This window comes from Panthera pardus, unplaced genomic scaffold, assembly GCF_024362965.1.
Source record: "Panthera pardus isolate Hobbes unplaced genomic scaffold, ASM2436296v1 HiC_scaffold_1, whole genome shotgun sequence".
In the NCBI taxonomy this organism is placed as follows: Eukaryota; Metazoa; Chordata; class Mammalia; order Carnivora; family Felidae; genus Panthera; species Panthera pardus.
This window is the reverse complement of record NW_026526654.1, coordinates 69,761,836-69,784,846: the sequence shown is the minus strand read 5'-3', so window position 1 is coordinate 69,784,846 and position 23,011 is coordinate 69,761,836. Positions and strand designations below refer to the sequence as shown.

At 36.4% G+C, this 23,011-nt stretch overlaps 1 protein-coding gene and 1 long non-coding RNA gene across 3 annotated transcripts in view; one reads left to right on the top strand and one right to left on the bottom strand.

Moving 5' to 3' along the window:
* The window catches only part of LOC109265977 (uncharacterized), a 64,360-nt gene that overhangs the window by 36,046 nt on the left and 5,303 nt on the right, over positions 1-23,011 (top strand). Inside the window, exons 6-8 of one of the 2 annotated variants that reach the window (XR_008421147.1) lie at positions 8,901-9,101; positions 11,401-11,464; positions 12,496-12,705. This is a non-coding gene — a long non-coding RNA (uncharacterized LOC109265977). Of the gene's footprint in view, positions 1-8,900; positions 9,102-11,400; positions 11,465-12,495; positions 14,475-23,011 lie in introns of those variants that run through there. The other variant, XR_008421146.1, reaches the window with a different exon arrangement.
* Positions 16,668-22,853, bottom strand: KCNRG (potassium channel regulator). The gene is made up of 2 exons (XM_019447621.2): positions 21,655-22,853; positions 16,668-17,351 (listed from the first exon to the last, which is right to left on the bottom strand). Exons 1-2 carry the CDS (start codon positions 22,233-22,235, stop codon positions 17,111-17,113), a joined length of 822 nt encoding a protein of 273 aa, XP_019303166.1. The 5' UTR covers positions 22,236-22,853; the 3' UTR covers positions 16,668-17,110.

Below are 23,011 nucleotides of genomic sequence, written 5' to 3'. Positions count from 1 at the left end.
TTTGTCATGGGATGTGTTTATGTGTCCATGACCTTCTGTATATTTATTTGCATGGTCCATGGATATACATGCAGATATATGAATTGAATCATCTTCATTGTGATAGCAATGTGATAGAGGACATTGAGAAAGCTGCACCCCCCCCCCAACTGTCCAGAGTAAGTCTACACAATCAATAGGTCATACTTGGTTGTATTGTTTTTAAAGCATCAAACATCATTGTCCTCCCACTTAAGCATACTGTGTCTCTTTGAAAGCTCATCAAAATCCAAGAAAAATAGACCTTTTGTAACTGACTGCTGACAAACTATACAATACAAATTGTGACTTTTTTTGGATACTATCCCTAAGCTATCAGACATACCATTTTTCTTAGTAGTTCATATCAATTTAAGGAATTAAACTTCTGGCAGGGCTTAATTAGTATTAAACATTCTGTCTCATCAACCAATTCCAGGCAGTGTAAAAAATCCTCACTCAGCACTTAGAAATGTTCTCAGGTATTACCTCAGAAGGACAACCTCCTCTCAGCCTGTCCACATACACAGAAGATCACTCCCTTTCTGTACTATCATCCTTAACAATAGTTTCATTATTGCTTATGTTACATCATACTGTGATGATTTTTTTTTCCTTCTTTTCTGTTGGCCTATAAGCCCAGAGACTGTATCTTAACAGCTCATTTGTGACTAATGCAGTAAGTAGAGCTGATGACCCCACAGCACTAAGTAGTATGTTAAGTTTTTTTCCTTATTACGTGATCTATTGATACCAGTATTAATATGGTTGCCCAAGACAACTCGTCATTTAGCCAGAAATTATATCTTAACTTTACAGTGGAATTCTCCAGGCTCAGGTCAAATTTATTTATAGATCACCAGTATCTCAATTTCACCAAAGGATCAGAAGGAAAGAGAAATTAGAAAAGTGAAATAGTGTTTGCCAGTTAATACAGTTTTGTATGTGAAAGTCTTTGTAAGTGTTCATTTCTCATTGAGATGATGTACTAGTTAGGAATAAAGAATTTCACACAGCATATTTTATCCCCTAGGTAAACTAGACAAAAACTTTGACAATGTATCTGATATAAGTCTTAAGAAAAATTGTCTCTAGCAGGCTGAAATGCATTCCCAGATGTTCTCAAATTTTACAAGAAAGCACTATGGAGGTCAGGAATTTCAGTTAACTTCTACTATCTTAAGATTCAGAGTTTTAAAAGTATTAAGTACTTTAAAAGGTATTAAAATTATTTAACAGCTTTTTTCCCCCCACTTCGTCAGTCGTGTGATTGACCCGATAGTTGATTGCTTAAGACAGCTTTAAAATCCAAGTCAATCTTGCTTAGGCCAATGAATTCATACAAGCTTGTAAGAATCCAACCAAAATAGTTCTTTGTAACTACTTTCTGTTTCTACCTCATCAAGAAATAGATGCTTTTTTCACTTGCATCTTTCCCTGATCCGGTTGTGACTCCTTTACCTAGCATTCCATTTGTGATCTTGCTGACCTCCCAAACCCTGCATGCCTAAATCCGCAGTATCCAGCCTCTGAATCCTGTCTGCCTAAACCCAGGATATTCAGATGCTTTGCTCTGCATTGGGAAATCTGGCTTCTGGGCTCTACTTTTGGAGGGGGACCTAAGTATATTCCCAAATTAACTGAAGCTCTTAATACCCTGCTTACTGTATGTAGCCTCTTGGATAGATTTCACATGGTAGCTTCTGTTGCTCTTTATAGTTAAGTCCTCCCAACTAGACATAACCTTACCTTGTCAAATATTTGGGTGTTTTATAGTTAACATTACAGTTAAGTAATTTGGTAATTACTTAACTTTGGTTAATTAACTTTGGTAATTTAAGTAATAAGTTAATTTGGGTGTTTTATAGATTGATAATTTACCTGACACATTTGCTACTCTAAAATTCATTTTATTTTCTTTTAATTATTGATTTATTTTTTGAGAGAGAGAGCACAAGTTGGGTAGGGGCAGAGGGAGACAGAATCCCAAGCAGGCTCCTCACTGTCAGTACAGAGCCCAATGCAAGGCTCAATCTCGTGAACCGTGAGATCCTGACCTGAGTCAAAATGAGTCAGTTACTTAACCAACTGAGCCACCCTGGCACCTGAAAATTGCCTTTTATTTTTAATAACTTTTCTAAAATTAACTGCTCACTGCCATAGAATACTCCATATCCTCATTTTTAGACAAGAAAAAGCCTGAGATACCATTGCATTACAATAGGGTTCTGATATCAAGACATGACAGTGTTAACAGCTTGAGGTAGATAATTGCTCAATAGAATTACCAGAGACCTGTGAAAGGAAGCGTAAGAACCTCATCTTCAAAATGTATCCATACAATAGTCCTCCCCCCCCCCCCTTATCTGTGAGGGATATGTTCCAAGATCCCCACTGGATGCCTGAAACTGCAGGTGGTACTGAACCCTGTATGTACTGTGTTCTTCCTATACATATATGCCCATGGTAAAGTTTAATTTGTAAATGAAGCACAGTAAGAGATTTACAATAGCTAGTAATAAAATGGAACTACTATAACAATATACTATAATAAAAGTTATGTGAACGTGCTCTCTCAAAATACCTTGTACTCAACTTTCTTGTGATGGTATGAGATGATAACGTTGCTGTGTCATGAGATTAAATGGAGTAAATGACGTAGGCATTGTGACGTAGCAGTAGGCTACTGTAGACCTTCTGACTATTCATCAGAAGGGAGTCATCTGTTTCCAGACTGTGGTTGACAGCAGTAACTGAAACCATGGGAAGTGAAACCAATGGTAAGGGGGACCTACTGTAATTATTAGCCATGGAGAAGTCTAAAGTGGTTGGAAATTACTTTTTCTGTCTAAGTTTACTTTTTATTCTGTTTCCTGTCAATATAATCTTTTTATGTGAAATTGTGCTGTTTACATTTTCATAGTTTTAATTTATTAATGTGTGGAATGTATAGTTCTACAATTTATGATATCTGATGTTATTTCAAGTAATACAGTTTCCTTACACATGTAAGGACATTAAAATTAAAACGTATTTCACATGGTAGATAGTAAGCATTTAAATTAAAGTTGAATGAATAAATCTGATTTATTTAACATGGGGGTTTTAAAAGGTAAGTCAGATTTTTAGAATTCTGTTACCAGCAAATAATCTTATAAATTTAGAACTTTCTCTTTGTTTCCAACATGTTTACTTTTAGTAGTCAGTATTTTTGTGTGTAATTTCTCATAATTGAAAAGATGAAATTTCTCATAGAAATAGTAAAATTAATATTTTAGCTTAATTTTTTTAGACTATGCTTTTGGTTCTGTTACTTGCTTCTATGGAAAATAATATAAGCATCCCTAAATAAATAACTTAGTATTCACTCAAGAATTCAGGGGTGTCTGGGTGACTCGACTGGGCATCTGACTCTTGATTTCGGCTTGGGTCTTACTCTCACAGTTCATGGGATTGAGCTCTATGTTGGTCCAGGGCTGGCAGCAAGGAGCCTGCTTGGGATTCTCTCTCTCCCTCTCTTTCTGTCCCTCCCCTGCTTTGCATGCTTGAACACATGCTTGCTCACTCACTCGCTGTCTCTCAAACTTTTAAAAAAGAATTCATACAAAATTAGGAATAACGCAGAAAATCAGGTAATACAAATTAGAAGTAAAAATGTTCATTAGATTAATTTGATGATTCTAGATGCACAAATCTGTAAATTATTTTCTGTGGTTTTGTCCTTTTAAGGTCTCAAACAATGAAACTTCCATCACTTCATTCTCATTCAGTAATGTGTGTACGGCTATTCATTTATCCAACAAGTCACTTTGTTCAAGGCACTTGCCTCAGATACCATTCTCTTCACTGTCATCAAGATGCCTCTTTTTTTTTTTTTTTTGAGATAGAAAAGCAGAGTGTGAGCAGGGGAGAGGCAGAGGGAGGGAGACACAATCTGAAGCAGGCTCAAGGCTCCAAGCTGTTGGCGCAGAGTCCTACTCAGGACTCGAACTCTTGGACTGTGAGATCATGACCTGAGCTGAAGTCAGATGCTTAACCAACTGAGCCACCCAGGCGCCCCAAGATGCCATTTTATTAAGATACCAGTTGAGCATGTGAAAGAAGCTAACGGTTTCTCACTGGTTTAGATGACCATGAAATGAAGGAGAACAAAAGGTTATAATGCAGTATAATAAATTCATATTTGTGAACATTAGGCTAAAGAAGTGTTTAGGTAGGTTGTTACTTTGCCAGAGGAATGACAATGTAAACAGAAGCTTAAACTGTACTTAGAGAAGTTAAGTGTGGTGATACTCAAATACTTAAAATTGGCTCTGCGATTAGTGGTGTGACCTTAAGCAAGTTGCTATCTCTCTCCAAACCTCAGTTTAAAATTTAAAAGATTGAATTTGTCTCTGTCTTCTCCCAAATTTTTAAAAGCCTAAACAAAGTCAGCCTCCAATATATCCATTTTGCAAATACTTCTTTTTTTAAAATGCTTATTTATTTATTTTTGAGAGAGAGAGTGCATGTGAGCGGAGGAGGGGCAGAGAGAGAAAGACAGAGGGTCTGAAGCTGGCTCTGCACTGACAGCAGAGAGCCCAATGGGGCACTTGAACTCACGAACCACAAGATCGTGAGCTGAAGTCAGAGGCTTACCTGACTGAGCCACCCAGGCACCCTGCAAATAATTCTTTATACTGACATATTACAAAAGCAAAGGAAAAAGTTAAATAATCTTGTAGATTTATGGGAGACTTTAATATCACCTTAGAATTTTGGAAATTACATGTTTAACTTTGCCATTATAGAAAAAAAGATTTATTTTTCCTACCCTTTGTCAGACCAACACCTTGTCTGTAAGAGACACAGTCAAAACAAGAGAGAGAGGAAAAAAAAAAAAAAAACTGGAACCTAGAGAAGGAGAAACACTTGTAAATTTAAAATAATAAAATTTCGGAAAAAAATCAAATTTGGGGGATCCCTTGGCAGCTCAGTCGGTTAAGCATCCAGCTTGACTTCGGCTCAAGTCCTGATCTCACAGTCATGAGGTAGAGCCCCATGTTAGGCTCTGCACTGACAGCACAGAGCTTTCTTGGAATTGTCTCTCTCTGCCCCTATCTGCCCCCCACACACATAAAAAAAATAATTTTTTTAAGTTTATCACATAAAGCATTTAATTGAATTAATGGAACAGTATGGAGTACTAGATGATTTAGTTAACTGAAGTTTATAGTAATCCTAAACTTTTGAGTATTTTCTAAAACCTAAAAATTACAGTATGTCAGTATATTGTCGTGTCTCAAAGCATACTGAATATCACCAAACTTTATGAGTAAGGAATCTTACTATCAAGTAGTATAAAGTAATATGTAATTATAGGTATAGAAATTTTAAGAATTGTGTTCAATGTGTTTCATATAACCCAAAGAGTATTTGATTATAATTTTTTTCTTGAGGTAGAGCACAAGAGACTCATTCAGATTAAGGATTTGATTTGAAGAATTCCAATTGCCTTTAAGCAAAGTTTCGCTTTATTTCAAGCTGAGCATTAGTGTATTCATGATTTGATAATACACTTAAAGATGTACACTCTAAAGAATTTGAGTTACAAAACGCTCAGTTATAATCTGTTGGTTGTAAACAAGGCCAGTTACTTGTAGAAATTGGATCAGAAGGAATTGGATTATCACAAATGGCCACTGGTTTTCATCATGGTTATGTTATGTACATGTGATAGAGTAGGACAGTTTATTCATAATGCAAATTTATTTTGAACGGTGTGAAAATCTGAGTTGGTTGTAATTTGAGGCCTCAAATTCTATAACAAGAGTGAATATCATTTTATGTCATCAAAGATGGTTATTGAAAAACTACTTTAAAATTCTTTCACAATTTGGGATGCCTGGCTGGCTCAGTCAATACAGCATGCAAATGTTGGCCTCAGAGTCATGAGTTCAAACCCCATGTGTGGCATACAGTTTACTTAAAAAAATTTTTTTTAAGTTTTCTTTGCATTTTTCAAGTGAGCTTTAAGGGCCTATTCTATGTCTAGTACTTACTATAGTCCAAAAAGATGGTCACTGTCAGCAAAGAACTTTTAGCCATAATAGAAATATACTAACATACAAGAAACAACTAGAAAATAGTGGAGAGTAAATTTTGCCTTGTGGACTTGAAGTTTAGTAGAAGATCAAAGAAAATGTAGACTTAGACTCACCAAAAAAGACTTCTTAGGGGAGGTGGAAGGTGAGCTGGGCTTAAAGAAGAATAGGTAGAATTAATTCTTGGAAATGCAGATATTGGAGGCTTTCAAGTACAGGAAACATGAATCAAAGTATCAAGTTGGAAGGAGTAAAACAGATACACTAGATTGAAAATAGAGGAATAGGGAAATGAATGTAACCGTATTTGAGATTGCTTTGCTTTGCTTAAGGGGCCCTAATTTCTAATAGAAGAAAACGAGGATTTGGATTGCTTGCAACCCTTTTGAGAGCCAAAAAACAGTTGAAGAAAAAAAAAAAAAAGGGAAGGAAATCTAGGATTATATCAGACAAGTTTATTACCCTAAATATTAGGGAATCTATGGATTTTAGCTCAGCAAATCAAGTGAGAAATCTTTTTTTAATAATTTGTGTTTTTATGTTTTTATCGGAATTGAATTTTGTATATGAAGTTCTCAACACTGAACCTAACATTGTTAACTTAATAGCATATAACAGTTGCTGTACTTGCTCAGACTTGACACTTTTTTAAAAAAAAATGTATTTTGAGAGAGAGTGTGAGCAGGGGAGAGGCAGAGAGAGGGAGACAGAAAATCCCAAGCAGGCTCCACACTGTCAGTGCCAAGCCCAACCAGGCACTCCTACTCACAAACTGTGAGATCATGACCTGAGCTGAAACCAAGAGTTGGATGCTTAATTAATTGAGCCACACAGGCACCCCTCAAGTGAGAAATCTTGAGAGGAAAGGGTTGCATAGCCAAAATTCTATCAGGCATATTTTTTGTTCTCCATAACATTGATCTTAACACTATGGGAATGATGGTGAATTAATACCAAAGTAATGTTGTTATGCCAAATAGAAATACTCCTTTTCCAAACCCCTCTCTAATTTGCATCTAAGTCTTAGCTCAAGTTATTTACTCTTAGAATATCCTTTCCCTCATCTTCACCTGTCTAAATCCTCCTAGGCTATCTACCTCTTGCATTAAATTTTACCAGTTCATTTTTCCTTCTCACCCAGAAATTCTCTCTTTTGAGCTCATATACATGGCTTAGAACAATTAATGTACCCTGCCTTATGGACAGGGATTATCTTACTCTTTATTATATACTCTGCAAGCTTAACAGAGTGGGTGCTTAGCAATTAAATGGTAATTAATTGCTGAAAATCAATAATACCTTTATGATAAATGTTTTCTGGAAAGGCTGAATACCAGCTAGATAAATACAGAAATGCCCGGGGTCTTTTCTGGTAATTTAAGAATTTTTCCACCTTTTACTACTTTTATAGGGCTTCTGTGATTCTCTACTACCTATTAACATTCATGTCTCAAGTCTTATTTATCTTAAAATGTCCTTTAAAAAAAAATTTCAGGGGTGCCTGGGTGGCTCAGTTGGTTGGGCGTCCGACTTCAGCCTAGGTCGTGATCTCACAGTTACTTGAGTTCGAGCCCTGCGTCTGGCTCTTTGCTGATGGCTTGGAACCTGGAACCTGCTTCAGATTCTGTGTGTGTGTCTCTCTCTCTGCCTCTCCCCTACTCATGCTCAGTCTCTCTCTCTCTCTCTCAAAAATAAAATAAACATTAAAAAAAATTTTTTTAAGTCAAAACCTGTGGGTAGGTTTGTGAACAGTTAGAAGGCCTGTGAAATTTCAATATCCCTTTGGGAGGGCCATGAGTAATCCAACTGATAATCCTAAACTTTTCAATGAAGTATAATTTAACTATTTTTGTCAACCTTCCATCTGAGGAGATGGAAGATGATAGAATGAAAAGTACTTACGTTAAAAAATACTTTTTAAGAAACACCATTACCGTAATCATAAAAAACAAATGTACTGAGCACTGTTGAAGTTCTTTATACATCTCTAAAGTTAATGGTATGCTACTGGGGCACCTAGGTGGCTCAGTCGGTTAAGTATCTGACTCTTCGTTTCCGCTCAGGTCATAATCTCGCATTTCGTGGGTTTGAGACCCACATCAGGCTCCACACTGACACTTCGGAGCCTACTTGGGATTTTCTCTCTCTCTCTCTCTCTCTCTCTCTCTCTCTCTCTCTCCCCCCACCTTCCCTGCTCCCTCCGTCTCAAAATGAATAAATAAGATTTTTAATAAAGTTAATGGTATGCTTCTGAATCCCTCTGCTTACTGCAGCTACCTTGTTGAATGAAATTGGTTTTCTAACAAATTTTCTTGGACTATCGTATAAGAGACTATGCAAGTCAACACCAAAGAAAGGTTTTTTTAAAAAGTAAGCTCTACACCCATTGTGCAGCTTGAACTGAGACCCCAAGATCAAGAGTCGCATGCTCTACCGACTGAGCCAGCCAGACACCCCAGAGAAAGCTTTTAGAAATCTAAGAAGACAAAATTGTGACACAAATATGTAGCATTTGTTTTCTGCTAGGACATTTAAGTCATAAGGATTTATTTTATGTACCCTTAGAGCTTTTATATGAAATCTATGTGACATTTATGTTTGTTTTTCAGAACCTGTATATAAATTACATTTTTTAAAACATCTGTTGTTACTGTTGGGTTTGGTTGGCTTTGAGGGTGGTTGACTTGTTATATTTTACATTTAACCAAAAGTCAGGATTTCAGCCAGCAATTAAATAATGGTTTATAGGGCAAAGCAGTTTCCCCTTTGTAATGATTTTCTTTATGACCTGTTTTCTAGGCATGTATTTTGATAGCACTACTACGTCCCCTCCAAAAGGTGAGAACTGACTCTTCCATCTGTACCTGGATCATGTGGAGAAAGGACTGAGAATGGAAGCAGAAAACAGACATTGTCCATGTAGAGCAGACTGCCTGACAACAGCTCACTCTAATAAAGGGCAATAAATGCCACACGAGATGATCCTCTCATCACAAAACTGTAAGTAATTTTGGGGAATTACAGGGGAATTAGTTGTCTCTGCTGACTCAATAAAAAAAGGTCTTCATTTTGTAATTTGTGGCCTGTATGCTGTAAATTAAGATGCACTGAACTGTTAAACAGTGGACTTTCCTGGCTTGTGGGTGAGAATTTAAGGCAAAATAAAATACAGTATTCCCCACAAAGTAAACTTGGGACCTTTGCTCTAAGACCTGAGGCAAAGGTTACATGAATTTGGATAACTGGGTTAAAACTAAGTAATTGGGGCTTGCCTGGAAAACAAGCTTGAGAACTTCAGTCTTTTTTTTTTTTTTTTCAATGTTTATCTTTTGAGAGAGAGAAAGAGAGATGACAGAGCACAAGCTGGGGAGAGGCACAGAGAGAGGGAGACACAGAATCCGCAGCAGGCTCCAGGCTCTGAGCTGTCAGCACAGAGCCCGGCACGGGGCTCAAACTCACCAACCATGAGATCATGACCTGAACTGAAGTCGGATGTTTGGCTGAGCCACCCAGGTGCCCTGGAGAACTTTAGTCTTGATATAGCATGGAATAGGGAGGCCATATGGCCTCTTGAAACAAAATAATGGAGGTTGACAAAGTAATAGAATTTTTGGAAATTAAATCTAGCAATACCATAGATAGATAGATAGACAGACAGACAGACAGACTGGGGGGGGGGGGGGGGGGCAGCGTAGCAGGCTGTATAGAGAAGGATTCTAAGATACAAAGTATGGTGAAAAAGAAACTGCGCATGTGACCATTGTAGTAATCTAGGAGTAAAGAAAACCTGAACAAAATAATGGCATTGAGAATGGAGATGAAATAATAAATTGAAGATATTTTTTAAAAAAAATCGTAGAACATCATGATGAGTTGGATAAAAAGGGAGTTGTCAAAATTATATATTTTCTGTACTGGAAGGAAACAGTGATATCATTGCAAGAGGATGGTTAAGAGAAGCTAGTGTGAGAAAGATGTTGTATCCTATTTTTGTAATATTGCATTTAAGAAATCTAGGCATTCCATTTGAAATCCTTTAAAGATCACTGAATATACAGAAGGAGAATTCTCTGTAAAAGGCTAGAGAGGTAAAAATGTCAGTTATCCTCATAAAGCTGATAAGAATACACAAGCTAACAAAAACTATTAAGGACAATAGACTTTCTTTTAAAAACAAATATGTAACATAAATTTATATAAATTAATTAGGTATATAATCTTAAATAAACATTTCCAAAATAAAAAACTATTTTCCTCAGAATGTCATGTCTCAAGCTTACACCTATAAGAAAATCCCTATACTTATATTAGTTGTGAGAGTCAATGACTAATATGTGTTAATATTCTTGAACTTATCTTTGTGTCTATTAATAAAACAAAGACCTTTCCCCATATTAGATTGAGGGAATGAAATTGAGAACTTAAAGTTCACATGATTCAACCAGTTAAAACTTTATAAAATTGACATGGCTTTAATTTCTCAAATGGAAAGGCAGGTAATTGAATTGTGGGAAATGTGCTGGTCTCCAGTTTCAAGAAACAGTACAGCACAAAGACCTGGCATTCTGGCTGAAGAGCTGTAATAATAAACAAAAATTTGAAAACCAGGAAGCCAAATCTTCCAAATGTACAACTGTGGCATTTCAAAGGAGATATAACAAGAGATTCCAGAAGATGGTAAAAAATAGGTTTAGATAATTGAGATTCCTTATATGAATACTTGTGTTTGATGGAGAAACACTGTTAAGCAGAAATGAAGGTTCTAAGAAGCTGTGACTTTCTCCTTCTCACCCTAAATTAGGCTTGCTTCTGAAAAAAAAGTGTTAGCCCAAAAAATTCAAACAGGGATTCAATAAATTTTAGCCAGGAATTTAAACAGTGACCAAAGGGGCAGGGCCAGAATTTCATTGAAAGCAAATATTTTGGTTTTCTAGGAGCTAAACCTTGTTTTGTAGGATTCCTATTTAGAATGTCAAAGTATCTTGCTCTATTTACCTAGTCACTACTTGCTGTGGAAAACTGCCACCTTCATCAGACAGAAATCCCATATCATTCTACACCTTGAATTGATATTTTAATATACTATTCCATTTTAATGATATGTAAGGAAACCTAAAATGTCAATCTGTGCTTCCAAAATAGCATTTAAAACACTCAGTAATATATCTTCTGGATATACCACATATTTTGGACCATACTCAATCCTTAAACTGTTTGATTAAGCCAAGTTCAGTGAACCTATGACTTCAAATCAGGTTATCCAGAACTGCTAACATTTTTTTCTGTATTTCTGTCCTAGTTACATCTGACTTATATGCCTGGTCTGATAACTTCTATCTTTTTATGACTCCTAAATTGTGGAGGTAAGTCAAGATTTAATATCAGTTATAGTCATGGCATTGCATTTTTATTAGCAAATTATATACTATATTCCAACTTTGGCTGGGCTGTTTTACTCTGATTAAATGTGTAATTTTCTGTAACTTTCAACTAGTTAGTATTCCTATAGGCATCTAATATTTTCGTCACACTTGGTATGTGATTACCCAAGTAAACTTCTAATGGAAAAATACCATGGGATTTTTTTTTCTGTAGTCTTTAGCTTAAATCACTTCTTTCAGACTCTGTACATAAAGTATCATCCATCTCTGATCTACTATAATTCTTGTTTTTCCAAGTGCCTATTCACCGAGACTATAGTGTTCTAAATTTTTCAGTTCAGTTCAGTTCAGTTGAGACCATTAGACATCCAGTACTATGGGGGAATATAAAGATCAGTATTAAACACAATCCCATTCCTCATCTTAAAAGATTTCATGGAAGCTCAGACATTGCAGCCTGACTTTCTTGGGGTCTCTTATTACAAGGAGACCAAGACAAATCTCTCCTATTTGGCTTCCAAGTTGGGAACCCAAAGAAATTCAGATGCTTACCAGAGTGAGAAATAATGGATAGTAACATGAAATAGAAACACTTGGTTTGGGGTATGTTCTACTCCACTGATAAGAGTAAAAAGCCACTTTAAAACAATGATTCTGGATTTGAGGTGCTGGTGTGAAATTTGAAGGTGCAGAATGCTGCCTACCTAGAAGTTTGTATAATTAGACATGTCTTAAGCACATTTTAGTTTGGGAAGCAAAGTCCTATTTATTTTGCTGAATGTTTGTTGCTCTTTTATTCTGTGCCATGTAAGGTGTTAACTTTTTATCCTTTAAAAGATTTTTGTAGTTGAATCTCATAGTTTAGATAAATATTAAGGCATTTTATTTTCTAAGCTTAATAATTATGATATAATGAATTTTTTGTGAAATTTTTACATAAATTTTCATCTCTAATAGGTCTGATAGGCCTTATAATCCTTTTTTTTTTTTTAAGTTTATTTATTTATTTTGAGACAGAGAGCGCAAGCATGAGCCTGGGAGGGGCAGAGAGAAAGGGAGAGAGAGAATCCCAAGCAGGCTCTGGGCTGATGTGGGGCTCAAACTCACAAACCGTGAGATCATGACCTGGGCCGAAATCAAGAATTGGATGCTTAAACCAACTGAGCCACCCAGGTGCCTGGAAGGCCTAATAATTCTTGAAGTGCAGTTCTGTGGCAAAGCTGGTAAGTAATGATGGCTTTTACTAGGTCATTGGTATTCCAGAAATCTAAGTATTTTAGTAATATGTTTTCACATTAACTCTTTATTTCTTGAACTTTGTTTGAAATACTAAGTTTGATGTCACATTGTTCTCTTCCATGAGTTCTTTGGCTCTCTCAAAGTAACAAAATGTCCTAAATTTATTTTTAAAAATTTCCTCATAGTGGCTCTTCTGCATTGCTAAACTTACTGTTAACAGAGTCAACTTCCCCTGCACAGAGGAAAAATAACAGTAGAATATGGGAGATTTGGAGTGCTCTAATAAATATTTTGTCATCCCAACAAGGTTTCTGGTGATGTGACTATTTCTATTATTTGTGATAGAGAACCAGTACAAAAACTTAAAAAGCAAAACTGAAGTTTGTCAGATGTAAACAATATATAAGACAAATTAGAAATAGCTTATGATTCCCTAAACCATATATTATTTCTCTAGCTCCTTTCCCATGACCATTTTATGTTATTTGGGGCTCCTGATTTCAGATATATTTTCAAAGCAGCCCAAATTAATTCCAATTTTACCATGCCTAAGAACTCTTTATAGTTATGACTTGTATATTAAATTCAAGAGTAAAATTCAACATTTTACTCTTCAGAAAATTTTTTTAGGGACAACTTCCAATCACTTATAAGGCAAATTACTGAGTTTCAAGAATAAGGTCTTTAGTGCCTTGTCAGAAATGAAACTGTGGGTGGAAAGATAAAACACACATAACAGAATCGGGAGAACAGGGAAGGCCCAAGTCATTAAGAATGACAGACCTTGGGGCACCTGGATGGCTCAGTTGATTAAGCATTCAACTTCAGCTCAAGTCACAATCTCCCCGTTTGTGAGTTCAAGCCCTGCGTTCGAGCCCCCAGAGCCTATTCGATTTCTGTGTGTCCCTCTCTCTCTGCCCCTCCCCACCTTCTCAAAAATAAAAAATAGACATTAAAAAAAAAAGAATGACAGACCTTAATGTGTCATTGTGATGATTCATCTTTGTATATATGAGATGGATTGATAGGTGTATATGATTTAATAGAACAAGGTTTTCAGCATGGTTGGCCAAGACCAGCTTCTGCCATTATTTTCTTATAATTTAAAATGGCCTGGGTGGCTCAGTTGGTTGAGCAGCTGACTTTGGCTCAGGTCATGATCTCAACGGTGTGTGAGCTCAAGCCCTGCATCAGGCTCTCTGCTGTCAACGCAGAGCATGCTTTAGATCCTCTGTCCCCTTCTCTCTCTGCCCCTCCCCCACTCGTGCTCTCTCAAAATAAATAAACATTCAAAAATTTTTAAAATAAAACTGACAAATCCATTCAGTCCAGAAGAGTTAAGTGGTGTACCCATATGAAAATGTTAAAGCTTTTTTTTTTCTAAAGCAGGCAAGAGTTTTTAATTTGCATTGCATCTAATATATCCCTGTTTTCTTCAAACTACAGTTGCCTTGTCCCCCTTTCTGAAACAAGACTCAATGTTTTGCATGTCTTGACAACTTGATAGAGTTGTCCCACTCTATTTTAGAGTGAATACGAGAGGCTTACTGAGATGATCTTGACAGATGCATCTCCAGATGAGATAATCTCTAAAGTATTTACTAAAATAAGAAACTCCATCTACTCTGAAACTATACTTTCCTTAATAATATATATTTTTTTAATTGTGGTAATCTTTCTCCTTCCACAAACCTCTGCATTGTGAACTAATAACTTTTGAGAAACTAATAAAAAGCTTGTCTTTCTAATTAAACCATTTGTCAATATTATGAATTGTTTTTGTAAAAAGTTTTAGGAGGGAAGGCATTATTTGTTCTCTGCAGTATCTCCAATGTCTAAAATAGTATTTGGCACACAGTAGATGTCACTAAAGATTTATTGAATGAATGAAGGAAGGAACGAATGTCATATATATCTCCATAGGTAATATGTTTCTATTAGCACATTTTATTTCTCAACTCAAAGTAGTTTCCTGCAAATATGAATGACTAAGAACATATTAAACAGTAGTTTTAACATTTCCTGTCTTACTATTTGCCAACCTGTTACAATATTTTTTGTTTTAATGTTTTTAACCAGTTATCAGTTTTTAATAATCTTATCAACAAAGCAGTGTTGAACAGTGTTGCATATATAACCATGTCAACTATATCCAACAAGTTAAATCACATAAATGTCAAAAACTTAGCAGAATAGAAATATTGTGTCCTAGAATATGATACTAGCAAGGGAAGCAAACACATCATCCCGAAAATTAAGTTGACATGCTAAAACAACTAAATTGGCTTTTCTGCAGAAAAGAGGGGATAACTGCCACCAAAAACAAAACACTTATTCATAGGGCTTTTTCTCTTATTTGGGTCATTACTTTCTTTTTTTTTTTTTTTTTTAATTTTTTTTTTCAACGTTTTTTATTTATTTTTGGGACAGAGAGAGACAGAGCATGAACGGGGGAGGGTCAGAGAGAGAGGGAGACACAGAATCGGAAACAGGCTCCAGGCTCCAAGCCATCAGCCCAGAGCCTGACGCGGGGCTCGAACTCACAGACCGCGAGATCCTGACCTGGCTGAAGTCGGACGCTTAACCGACTGCGCCACCCAGGCGCCCCAAGGGGTCATTACTTTCAAATACTAACCTTGACATTACTAATCTTGAAGTGTTTTGCACTTCTACATTATACATAACCTTTGAAGTACTGTTAGAAAATTTTAAAAATATGTATTTCTTCCCTACAACCTAGTCCACAAATTTGTAATTACTAGAAGTTTCTGGATGCCAACTCTTTACTAAGTGGAGGGCCTTCACAGGAAAGGTGGTAAAGTAACATTTGTATCAGTATAAGATAATAAGCCATACTTTGCCATAATAGTCCCCCTAACACTCATCTAACACCCATAACACCCATATCTTTGTTGAAAATTCCATGCATGTATAAGAAAATGAGTATGTTTCCACAACTGGTTATATATATATATATATATATATATATATATATAGTGGAAGTATTTTCACACTTTATATGTTGTTCTACACCTTGCTTTTTTTCCACTTAGAAATATTTGACATTCTTTCCCTAGTTTATAAACTCTTGCCCCATCCTTAAGGACTACATAGTATTTCACTGTATGAACCATAATTTACCCATCCCCTGTTGATCAGCTTTGAGTTTATTTCTCAGCTTTTGCTGTTACCATGATGTCCTTTCTCCCTTGAATGTGAGCTGAGAATAAGGATTTTTGTCTTACTCATTTTTTAATCTTAATAACTTAGTATGGTGTCTAACAAATGTTTAATATATGTTTTTGAATGAATTAATTGTACTTTTTAAAATGATACTTAACTGCTTCCAGGCAGGTTTTAACCCTACTGTGTGCTTGATACTCTTTGATGTAATGTTTCCTCTTCTAGATGTTTATCCTAGTGTGCAAAATGACACATATAAATGAGGAATTCCTACAAAAGGAATCACCAAACCAAAGTATATGTGTATTTTAAATGTCAGTAGAGGTTTTCAGAAGCTTTTCACCAAATGTAGGTGTTAATTAATAGCAAAGTTATTATTCCTCTCACCATATGTTTGTCAGTGCTTTACACATAGTAGTGTTAAAATTGTTGAGTGATTGAGCTCACATTCAAGTGGAAAAAAAATTGGGTTTTATGATGGCATATAAGTCTATACAGAGGAAAAGACTGATCAATATGCCTGGGAAAGGAGGGAAACAAGGCCACAGAGAAGAGGTACAATTGAAAGTGGGCCACCAATCATCTTCTCCTGCCTCCTCCCTCCCTTCTTCCTCCTCCTCCTCCTCCTCCTCTTCCTCCTCCTTCTCCTTTTTCTTCTTCTTCTTCTTCTTCTTCTTCTTCTTCTTCTTCTTCTTCTTGTTCATCACCATCACCATCACCAACAGTGACTTGGTGCCTACCAGGTACCAGGAGATGTGTTGAATACGTTATTTCCTTTTATTTTCACATATCCTACAAGGGAGATATATTATCCCCATGTGATAAAGAAGTTGAGGCACAGACAACTTAAATAACTTGCCCAAGTTGTATAGCTAGTAATTGATTGAGTTGGGATTAGAAATCAAGCATTCTGATTCCAGAATGCACTCTTGAAAGCTGTGTAAGTGTTCATGAAGAAAAGAAAGGGAAAGAGACATTGAAGGTAAAAGAAACATGTGCCAAAGGACCAAGTGCATGTTGTTACTTAGAGAGCAAGCAGTTAGTATGGCCTAAACACGATTGAGGTATGGTTGCCAGAGAAGGCATGCTAGGAGACAAGGCCACAAGTTAAGCGGAGTACATATTTGCTAACATATATGCCATAAATACAGAATTTCCAAACAAGAAAATGACAATTCTCTTCACTCTAAAAGAGAATAGAGAATCTCACTTTTTTTTCTGAGATTGCTCTGATATGATGGTAGTCTCTGGTTTCAGTGTTTTGTTCATGGTGAAAGCTTCAGGCCTTTTTATCCTTTCAAAGCTATAGCATTCAGTTTTGTCTTCAGAAGATAATGTTCTAGCACTGACTAGATGGAAGCCTTCCATTAATAAAGTGTCGATTAGTAAGCCGAGGACGTTAGTTCCATTGGCCAATTTTCGATCATCAGGTTTTATAGAAACATACCTAGGACACACAACAAATGTTTGGTTATAAAGGATCCTTTTAATAACTAGCAAAACTAAACACATAAATTTGGCTTATAATCTCAGACAAAGGCATCATACCATTTCAATCAGAATTTTTTTTGAGATTTCATTTATAAATCCAAATCAATAGCTTTTTGTCAGGGTACTGAAAATAGAGACTTTCCTGTGATCTCCACAGTCATTTTAATTCTACATTTAGGAATATAACCAACATTGATGAATTTTCATTGAGAAATTATTTTCTGGAGCAAGCAATTTGATCAAAAAAATTAGCTTAATTTTTTATATATGTAATTTAACTATTTCCACTTTTTTTTTTCAAATTACTAAATATTGTTTCAATTGGCTTAACTAAATTAATTGATTCAATCATTAAAAAAAAATTTTTTTAGAGGAGCCCGGGTGACTCAGTTGGTTAAGCGTCTGTGACTTCAGCTCTGGTCATGATCTCAGTTGTGAGTTTGGGCCCCGCGTCGGGCTTCGTGCTGACAGCTCAGAGCCTGAAACCTGCTTCAGATTCTGTGTCTCTTCTCTTTCTCTCTACATCTTCCCCGCTCACATTCTGTCTCTCTCAAACATTAAAAAAAATTTTTTTTAATTTTTTTTTTTATTTAAGAGATTGAGGGGGCAGTGAGAGAGGGAGAGAGAGAGAGTCTTAAGCAGTCTCCATGTTCAGCACAGAGGCCGCCATGAGGCTTGATCCCGCAATCCTGGGATCACGACCCTAGCCAAAAACAAGAGTCAGATGCTCAAGTGACTAAGCCACCCAGGTGCCCCTAATTCAATCATTTTAATGAACATTTTATGCATTTACAGCTTTCTTCTAAATCTAATTCTACCCATTATTAGCACTGACATTACAAATGTTTTCTTTTGTGACTTATTTCTGTCAAAAGTATTTTCTGAGGTACAATTTTGCATATAAAAAATGTCAATATTTAATCATCAATTTTTACTCAATAACTATCCATTATTAAAGAGCAAAGCACAGGATCAAAAGGCTATATACAATCTGGAATCAAAATGACAAAACTCTATTTCCTGGGATACTTGATAGAACCAATACACATAGTTCAAGAGAAATATACCTCAATTTTTCAGACTGGCTATAAATTGGCTTTAATAATGTCAACATAACATGTCCACATAGATACAGCTGTATTACTCCTTTATCTACTATCAAGGATATTTTTATGTCTTTGAGTCCTCTCACCATTTGTTTATGAGATGTGAAGAAAAGCCTAACTTAAATTACTTTCACACATTAGTGGAAGTTTCTCTGTCATTTTATAGCATAAAAAGAGCCTTTAGGACATCCTTAGCCTCCTTTAATTATGATTAAAATTGAGTGGTTACTGTAACTCACATTTAGAAATCAATTCTAGGCAAAGAAAATAATAAAATGTAAGATTTATAAAAGCACAAAATACAGACCAAAAAATGTTTATTATGTTTGATATACCAGATTTTTAACATCGGGAAATCATTCCATCTACTCCAAAGACCCAGATTTTGATTATGTAGCCTAGAAACACTTGTCAAAGAGAAGAAAAGTTATAGCACATCTCAAAAAATTAAGACACAAATAGTATATAGTAAGTGATAACAAACACTTGGAAGAAATCACTGAGCCACAGTACTTGATTCCCTGTGAGGTCAAATTAAGAAATGAAAGATTATAAAGCAGAAGAAAAGGATAGAAGAACCCACTGAGAAATAGAAAATCAAAACTTATTTTAAAAACTTAAAAGGCAGCTATATTTTCCCATTTGATCCAGTTTAAAAAGGAAAGGTCAGATAGAATAAAGGCTACCAAAGAGACTCTAGAATCCTGTGACCATAACTTGAGCTTAATAATGTGGTATCATATGAATGGCCTTCTGCAAGATGCAAGCCAAGTATTTCTCATACTATGAACTTGAGAGATAATAACTGAGCAATCTGCTAGGTTAATAAGATCGCAGAGTAGTAAATCATAGTAGTGGAACATCCTAAACAGCCGCATGGTACAGCAGACTCTTAGGAGCCGTCCAGGCTTACTCCTCCACTTTCCACCTCCAAAAAACATCTGAATGGACAGCTCAGAACAGGAAGTGAACAAGAAATAAAAATGATTGCTAGCCAGGCAGTTATATACCTAAGGTGGGCCTTTCAGGGCCAGAGTTTTCATCCAATCCCCTGAAATCCCAATAATGCCCCCTTACTAGGTTACCCATCCCTACTTTGAAACTGGCATGACAGAAAAAAAATCACAAACACTTACTGGGTGGAAAAAAATTCTGAACTTCAGGCAACTGAACAAAAATACTGTTTGGTGATGAAAATTTTAATTATTAAAATAGCTTCTGGTTTTGGAATTCTCTATTTGGGAAGTTTAAATATAATGCCATTCTTATATTAAGATGAAAAATTTTTGTACCGTTTCTGAACACAAACAACAAAGGTAAAGTCACTTGGTACTGTACATACAAGAATATTCCAACTTTAGTTTTTAATCTTGTTTTAATTTTAAAATGCATAGGTTTTAAAGTGTTCAGTTTACTTTGCATATTTCTTCTTAAAATTACACCATTTTACCTTAGGTTTCTAACATTTTTTTAATTTATTTTTTTATTTTTTAAAAAAAATTTTTAAGGTTTATTTATTCTTGAGAGAAAGACAGAGTGCAAGCAGGGGAGAGGCAGAGAGAGGAGACACAGAATCCTGAGAAGGCTCCAGGCACCAAGCTGTCAGCACAGAGCCCGATGTAGGGCTTGAACTCACAAACCGTAAGATCATGACTTGAGCCGAAGTCAGACGCTCAACCAGCTGAGCCACCCAGGCGCCCCTGTTTTTTTTAAAAAGGGATCCTCAAAGATCTTAATCATTGGGGTGCCTGCGTGGCTCGGTTGAGCGTCCGACTTTGGCTCAAGTCATGATCTCACGGTTCGTGAGTTCGAGCCCCACATCAGGCTCTGTGCTGACAGCTTGGAGCCTGGAGACTTCTCGGGAGTCTGTGTTTCCTTCTCTCTCTGCCCTTCCCCCGCTCTCTCTCTTGCTCTCTCTCTCTCTCTCTCTCAAAAACAAATAAACATTAAAAAAGATTTTTTTTAAGTTGTTAATTATTAGATCAAATTTAGAAAACAAAAAGCTGGTAGTTTTCCCTTCTATCCATGTTGGTGCTCCACCAGTGAAAAGAGAGTTGGACACAGAGACACCTTAAAATGCTTCGAGCTAAAGATAGGGTCTTATGTTCTCCTCATAATCAGCCTATTAATCTAATTGGCCCTCTTTTCCCAAAACGACATTTCAGTCTTTCTAGGAGGGCAGGAAATTATTAAGTGTAAAAAGTTAAGAGTTGTCGTATTGTCCAGTGATCTCCAGTTAGTAAGTAGGACCACGGGGTGTACTGTGGGAGAGGCAAACATTGATAGTTCCCAATGGCTACTGCTGAAGAAAATATCCCAAATTATGTCTACCTTTTCTCCCCACAAAAAAAAAAAAAAACTTAGTTATCAGTAAAGAACATATACAGACTACTTTTTTTCCTCCTGAAAATTAAAGCCAGCTTTCACAGTTAGTAAAATAATGGTGGGACAGCATTAAGACATTTTTAAGGAGAAAAAAAATGTGTCCCTGACAGCAGAGTGGAAATCAGCCTTAGTGCCCAGCCAAGAACAACAAGGAGAGAAAGTGAATAATTGACTCAGAAGCAACTATCCTTAACATACTGACAGCCTATCCCAATATTTTGAGTTGTCTAAGAGTGCCAAAGATGTAATAGGATACCAAATTTGCTCTGGGATATATCTGCCTTAATGGTGTTTAAAAATAAAGTGGGGTGGAGGAAAATCAGTAGTCAGATCATAAGGACTGAAAGAACAAATATACATAGACTGTAAGGAAATCAGGAGAAACTGAAACTTTACCATATGCCAGCCACTAAAAGAATCTCTTGGGGGGAAAAAAAGCCTTCTCGGTCCTAAGCCAAATTAATGATCATTAGCAATGGAACATAATGTATAAAATTATTTCCTCTTAGAACTTAAATGACCATAGTCCCAGTTTTCCCTGGACAGTCTTGTTTTATTCCTTTGTCCCACATTGTAACAATGCCTCCTTTCACTCTGAAAAGTAGCCCAGTTTGGACAATTATCTGATCACTCTACCCAACTCTACCAGTTACCCCAAAACATTTGAGTAATCATTTTTTTCTAAGAAAAGTTTCAGGCGTGAGAAACTTTCAGTTTGAGGGGGAAAGGAACTAGTATAGAAGAGAGATGCTTCAAAATACAAAATACCTGACTCCAGTTTGGTTATCAGTAGTGCTGTCAGAGCCACACTGGAAAACCAGGTCGTGGTAAGAAGGTCTTTGTGGAGGCAGTGGAAGTAAAGTCATCTGAGGAGGGAAAGAGTTACTACTCCAGGTCATTGCTGAAGGTTGCTCTATAAACACTGTAATCCTCCCAGTTAGCATCTCAATTGTTTTGCTGCAAGAGCCAAATACCCTGAAAAAAGCTTGAGTGTTTCGGCTTAGGAAATGCACCTCCAAAAAAGCAGGTCTTGGCTGTAGCAAGTGTTCTTGGTTTAAGAGATCAATCAGAGGATCCAGTTCATAGAAAAGAGCCTCTCTCTGAAGCCTATGGTAGTCTGAAAAGTCAGTGGGTAATAAAAGCTGGTGAGTTCTCAAAAAATCTAAGATGAAACTAAATAAAACACCATCTCTGTCCACAAAAATCTGGCCACCAACCATCTTGAATTCTTGGTCTCTGCCATCTATCATTCTTGTCAACCGAGAGGCAGGAAACTGCTTTATGGTAGAAAATCTTGTTGTGAATATCTTCCCTCCCACATTCAAAGTGACTAGTTCCTGACTACTCATTCTTTTCTTGCTTCAAACTAGAGGCTACAAACCATCAGCCACAGACTTAGAAACTTGTAAATCAACTTCTAACCATAAGTGTTGCTAGTTATATATGATCAAGAAATGGAGGGGAGGGGAAAATAACAAAAAAACAGAGACCTAGATTCCCAGGTAACTACTGTAAAGCAAATATTGTATCCATAGCTGTGTTTGCAAATTTGAGTTGCTTGGGAACTTGCAGTATACAAAATGAAAAAGCAGCAGTTGAGGTACTGAATTGTTTAAGAAAAACTGCCTTGGGGAGCGTGGTTGGCTCAGTCAGTTAAGTGTCCAACTTTGGCTCAGGTCACAATCTCACAGTTCATGAGTTCAAACCCCACATCGGGCTCTGTGCTGACAGCTTGGAGCCTGGAGCCTGCTTTGGATTCTGTGTCTCCTTCTCTCTCTGCCCCTCCCCCCACTTGCACTCTGTCTCTCTCTCTCAAAAATAAACATTAAAAAAAATTTTTTTAAACTGCCAATATTTCCAAGGTTAGATGTCAAATGGATCCTGTTCCTGTATTGCATAAAAAATTCTCCATGAAAACCTGTTGTAAATCTCTATTTAAACACACACACACACACACACACACACACACACACACACACACACACATATACACATACATACATACACACATATATACATATATACACTGGGAGCAGAAAAGCAACCCCTGCCGGGTTCCCCAGACCACTTATCTATGATGAGTCCTCATAGCAGAGGTAAGATTTACAGTGAAACATTTTTATAA